Source organism: Haliotis cracherodii, unplaced genomic scaffold, assembly GCF_022045235.1.
Source record: "Haliotis cracherodii isolate W230 unplaced genomic scaffold, xgHalCrac1.p SCAF_7, whole genome shotgun sequence".
In the NCBI taxonomy this organism is placed as follows: domain Eukaryota; kingdom Metazoa; phylum Mollusca; class Gastropoda; order Lepetellida; family Haliotidae; genus Haliotis; species Haliotis cracherodii.
In genome coordinates, this window is record NW_027266330.1 from 13,397,450 (window position 1) to 13,403,860 (window position 6,411).

Genomic DNA, 6,411 nt, shown 5'->3' on the forward strand with positions numbered 1-6,411 from the left:
AATGAACTATGGCAAGTGTTAGATATCCAGGGACAGGTGAGTTAGTGAATAATGAACTATGGGAAGTGGGAGATATCCAGGGACTGATGAGTTGGTAAATAATGAACTATGGCAATTGGGAGATATCCAGGGATTGGTGAGTTGGTGAAAAATGAACTAAGGTAAGTGGGAGATATCCAGGGACAGGTGAGTTGGTGAATAATGAACTATGGTAAGTGGGAAATATCCAGGGACAGGTGAGTTGGTGAATAATGAGCTATGGTAAGTGGGAGATATCCAGGGACAGGTGAGTTGGTGAATAATGAACTATGGCAAGTGGGAGATATCCAGGGACAGGTGAGTTGTGATAACAGATAATGTACTATGGCAATTGGGAGATATCCAGGGGCAGGTGAGTTGGTGAATAATGAACTATGGCAAGTGGGAGATATCCAGGGACAGGTGAGTTGTGATAACAGATAATGTACTATGGCAAGTGGGAGATATCCGGGACAGGTGAGTTGTGATAACAGATAGGGCTGTAACGATACACCTAGGTCACGATACGATATGTATCTCGATACTTACATCACGATTCGATACGTATCTCGATACGCTACGATACACATAGTGACAAGAGAAGACAAGAGATAAATGAATTAAACTTAGTTTATTAAAATGAAAAATTAAATGAAAGTGATGAATGTTTATGAGTCATAAAATATATACTGTAACGAGTATTTTAACTTAATGAATCATCTGCCATTTCCATGTAATGGCTAGCAAACACAAAAGTAACAGTCCTACATATTTGTGAGTTGTGACTAGATGGTAGATTCTAGGAGTAAATACTAAATGTACCAGTGTCCAGTAACTAATGATTTGCCATTTTCGTGAATAAAGGCAAAAAAACAATTAAAAACAATTATAGCAACAGCCATGTTATACACCATTTGAAAGGTCTAATCCTAGTGTTTATAAATATGAAAGTTATGTTTATCACATTATTTAAATAACGCATTTACAACTTAATTAAGTTCGTTGTAAATAAAAAAAATGTAAGCTAACACATTCATAACGTCCAGATTAAAGTCCAAATTTAAGATTTCCAAAGATCTACTTATTTCTTTTTTATTTTCATTGTATACGTAATTGGAAAATTATTTTAAAAAGAATTATGAATAGAATCTGTTTTCACTCATTTCCAGATAACAGCGGCTGTCCGCTCAGTAACATGATGAAATACCTCCGTTTTCGAAAGCTTCGTATGAATAACACGTTTGTCGAAGACTGACATAGAACACACAGCAAGAAAGCTTGTTTTTTCACCTACACGCTCGTAACATTGCCTTTGTCTTTTTCGTAGCTATGACATAAGATTTCATTGGATAAAATGGTTTCTAATGACGCTCTCTTGCCGAAATCTGCTACAAGGTTAGATATCCAGGGACAGGTGAGTTGGTGAATAATGAACTATGGCAAGTGGGATATATCCAGGGATACATGAGTTGGTGAATAATGAACTAGGCAAGTGGGACATATCCAGGGACAGGTGACCTGGTGAATAATGAACTATGGCATGATTTTCATAAATACACAATGCCATTTAGAAAGTGGTCAAATGTAACTAATGTTATATTTTGGATAACACTTTCTTAGTAAAGTACAGATTCTAGTACATTTTTGGGTTGAGTCCCGTACGGGATTCGAACCCACACCTGTCAGGGTGAGGCACCTAATCTCCAGCACACAAAGTCAGCGATTTAACCCACTCAGCCACCGAGCCTTCCACAAAAACGAAAGTCCAACAACTGGTAGTCTAGATCACGTACTTTGAGTGCCCCCCTGACAAGTGTAGCTTTCGGCCATGGGAGCCGTGCCAATTTACACTTGTCAGGGGGGTAATATAACATTAGTTATAAGATTTTCATAGATTGGTGAGTGTGGGATATCATAACAGGTGTGATGAACTATGACAAGTGGGAGATATCCAGGGACAGGTGAGTTGGTGAATAATTAACTAGGCAAGTGGGATATATCCAGGGATACGTGAGTTGGTGAATAATGAACTATGGCAAGTGTGAGATATCCAGGGATACGTGAGTTGGTGAATAATGAACTCTGGCAAGTGGGAGATATCCAGGGATGGGTGAGTTGGTGAATAATGAACTATGACAAGTGTTAGATATCCAGGGACAGGTGAGTTGGTGAATAATGAACTAGGCAAGTGGGATATATCCAGGGATGGGTGAGTTGGTGAATAATGAACTATGGCAAGTGGGAGATATCCAGGGATACGTGAGTTGGTGAATAATGAACTCTGGCAATTGGGAGATATCCAGGGATGGGTGAGTTGGTGAATAATGAACTATGACAAGTGTTAGATATCCAGGGACAGGTGAGTTGGTGAATAATGAACTCTGGCAAGTGGGAGATATCCTGGGATACGTGAGTTGGTGAATAATGAACTAGGCAAGTGGGACATATCCAGGGACAGGTGAGCTAGTGAATAATCAACTATGGCAAGATTTTCATAGATTGGTGAGCATGGGATACCGTAACAGGTGTGATGACAACTATGACAAGTGTTAGATATCCAGGGACAGGTGAGTTGGTGAGTAATAAACTATGGCAAGTTGTAAGAACGACCATTCGCAAACTTTGACTGACCACTGAAACGACTTATGAGAAGTCGACATCAGCCAATTAGAAAGCGGCTTTCTCAAGCTTTACAGCACTCATATCAACCTGGCGACTTCCATTTCAGACGATGCTTGAAAAATATGTTGACACAGTTCTCAATTAAAATTTTGAAAACTGAACAAACGAGCATTCCGAAATGTCTGATATATGGTTGCGATTGTATGGCAGTGCTTCCCACATACTGTGCAACGTCTCCTCCGTTCAAATGTTTATCCCACGAAAGCAAGAGACAGACGATAATTTTGACGTAATCAGTCATACGGGCCGTAACAGTCGTTCGAAATACCCAGTGTTTGAGTTTTCGAGGTTGCATGATTAGAAAACACATTCCGACTGTCACTTTCATGGTCTGGTAAGCAACGCTTTGATTGGTGGGATGAAAGGTCGTTCTGACGTGACCCGTAATGGGATGTCCTCAGATCTTTGTTTAGCGATATCGAAATCTAAGATCTGATTTTAATGAGATCGCATTTATCGGCGAGTGTAGTTGACAGCTTGGCTCCTTAGAGTTTCTAGGGCTTTGGTACTGCTCCAATTCTTGGGCAAGTGACCTTGTTTTCAAGTGTCCCTGTTCACCAAACAGAGACTGGAAACCAGGTAGGATGTGATGGTCATGTGACTGTAAATCTTCTATCGGCTCTCAAGCAGCTTGGCTTGCATACTCCCTTGAAAGCTTAGAATAAAAATTGATGCACACTGATCCATTGACAAGGGTAATAATGAAGCGATTTGAGCAAGCTTTAGAGTGTGGATGTGATGCATTATTAATATCCACATGATAGTTATTATTCTCTCCTGCAGCTGAACATGCTGGTGACGGCCATTATGTCGTATGTGACCGACATCGGGAAGCTGGTCGGTGGCGAGGAAGAGGTGAGTGGGCAGATGACCCCTGTCACTGCACTCCGCATTAAGCAAGCTGCATTTTACACTTAGAGGAATACACAAAGTATGTGATCTAGACTACCAGTTGTCAGGTTTCCTTGTATAAGCCTCGGATGGAGAGGAGGTGTCTCCCTGTGTGAACATCATAGGACGGCTCCCTAGTGACAGCATGACATACAGAACCATAGGACGTCTCACTAGGAACAGCAGAATGTATTGAAACATAGGACGGCTCCCTAGTGACAGCATGATGTATAGAACCATAGGACAGCTCCTTAGTGACAGCATGATGTATAGAACCATAGGATGTCTCCTTAGTGACAGCATGATGTATAGAAACCATAGGATGGCTCCCTAGTGACAGCATGATGTATAGAACAATAGGACGGCTCCCTTGTGACAGCATGATGCATAGAACCATATGACGTCTCCCTAGTAACAGCATGATGTATAGAACCATAGGATGGCTCCCTAGTAACAGCAGGATGTATAGAACCATAGGATGGCTCCCTTGTGACAGCATGATGTATAGAACCATAGGACGTCTCCCTAGGAACAGCATGATGTATAGAACCATAGGATGGCTCCCTTGTAACAGCATGATGTATAGAACCATAGGACGTCTCCCTAGCGACAGCATGATGTATAGAACCATAGGACGACTCCCTAGTGACAGCATGATGTATAGAACCATAGGATGGCTCCCTAGTGACAACATGATGTATAGAACCATAGGACGTCTCCCTAGTAACAGCATGATGCATAGAACCATAGGATGGCTCCCTAGTGACAGCATGATGCATAGAACCATAGGACAGCTCCCTAGTGACAGCATGATGTATAGAACCATAGGACGACTCCCTAGTGACAGCATGATGTATAGAACCATAGGATGGCTCCCTAGTAACAGCATGATGTATAGAACCATAGGATGGCTCCCTAGTGACAGCATGTTGGATAGAACCATAGGACGTCTCCCTAGTGACAGCATGATGCATAGAACCATAGGATGGCTCCCAAGTAACAGCATGATGTATAGAACCATAGGATGGCTCCCTAGTAACAGCATGACATACAGAACCATAGGATGGCTCCCTAGTGACAGCATGACATACAGAACCATAGGATGGCTCCCTAGTAACAGCATGATGTATAGAACCATAGGACGGCTCCCTAGTAACAGCATGACAAACAGAACCATAGGATGGCTCCCTAGTGACAGCATGACATACAGAACCATAGGATGGCTCCCTAGTAACAGCATGATGTATAGAACCATAGGACGGCTCCCTTGTGACAGCATGATGTATAGAACCATAGGACGTCTCCCTAGTAACAGCATGATGTATAGAACCATAAGATGGCTCCCTAGTAACAGCATGATGTATAGAACCATAGAACGTCTCCCTAGTGACAGCATGATGCATAGAACCATAGAATGGCTCCCTAGTAACAGCATGATGTAAAGAACCATAGGACGGCTCCCTAGTGACAGCGTGACATACAGAACCATAGGATGGCTCCCTAGTGACAGCATGATGTATAGAACCATAGGACAGCTCCCTAGCGACAGCATGATGTATAGAACCATAGGACGTCTCCCTAGCGACAGCATGACATACAGAACCATAGGATGACTCCCTAGTAACAGCATGATGTAAAGAACCATAGGACGGCTCCCTAGTGACAGCGTGACATACAGAACCATAGGATGGCTCCCTAGTGACAGCATGATGTATAGAACCATAGGACGTCTCCCATGGCATATTGAAAAATAAGACGTCTCCCAAATGACAACATGACTTGTAGAACCATAGGATGGCTCACAATTTCTTAAAAATACCTCTGAATTTAATTACACTTTGCTAACAAATTTGCTACCTGAATGCCTCTGAATATAAGGAAAAAACAATTTCATGATAAGTCACAATTGTGGATGATGTTGGGAGTTCTAGATGCACCCTGCTCACTGTTTCAGACCGTCAAGAAGGCCATTGTGCAACAGTTCCAGTTCGGGCAGAAGCCAGAGGACAAGGCCGTGAAGAACGCCAGCAATAAACGTGCGGCTGAGCGCCAGCAGCGACGAGACCAAGTCATATTGAGTGGCCAGAGAGCAGTCGCCATTATCCGGGAGGCGTATGACATGTTAACAGCTGCGCTCGATCTCCAAGTGAGTTGTCGCTAATCACAGAACTCATCGGACCCCTTTGTGTAAAGATTTGTGAGATCCTAATCCTATAATAATATACATGTATGTTAAGCAAGACCACCCTACCTTGAGTATATGTTTTTTGGTTTGCTTGTTTGTTTTATTAACACTGCACTCTGCAGTATTCCAGAAATATTGTGCAGGTCTGTAAATAATCTGTCTGGACTCAATCTAGTGATTGATAGTGTGAGCAACAAATGTGCAGTCAACAAAGTTACCAAACTTGACCACCTGATCTACTCATCTTATTATCTCTTACGACCAGTGAAGGTTACTGAAGACTTGTCCTCACCTGGAATCCCCACGGTGTACTTAGGAATAAATGAGGTCATGGCTAAAAAATGACAGAGTTGCCTGTAAAAATTGCTCTCTGTATGGTGGATGTGCTTTCAAGTTTCCAATAAGCAGGGGTCTGGAAATCGTCATATGCGCCGAACATGTCCATTTGGGAATCTCAAATGTCTGGTTTAAAATATTGCTTACCGGGCATTTAAATGTTTCTGTCCGGACATTTTAAAAAGTATTGTCCGGACATTCTTAAATTTTGACCGGACATGATCAACAGTTAGGACTGAGCAGTTTCTGTCTGCAGTTGTAACGTAATGAAGATTATCTACACTGACAAGCTTTGTTTG

General features: G+C 42.1%; 1 protein-coding gene across 1 annotated transcript in view; it reads left to right on the forward strand.

The window, feature by feature from the left end:
- Positions 1-5,752, forward strand: part of LOC139448670 (rho-associated protein kinase 2-like) — a 49,421-nt gene extending 43,669 nt beyond the window's left edge. Inside the window, exons 24-25 of the mRNA XM_071230224.1 lie at positions 3,484-3,555; positions 5,546-5,752. Of these exons, the coding sequence (XP_071086325.1) occupies positions 3,484-3,555; positions 5,546-5,752 (279 nt within the window). The remainder of the gene's footprint in view (positions 1-3,483; positions 3,556-5,545) is intronic.
- The last annotated feature ends 659 nt before the right edge of the window (positions 5,753-6,411 follow it).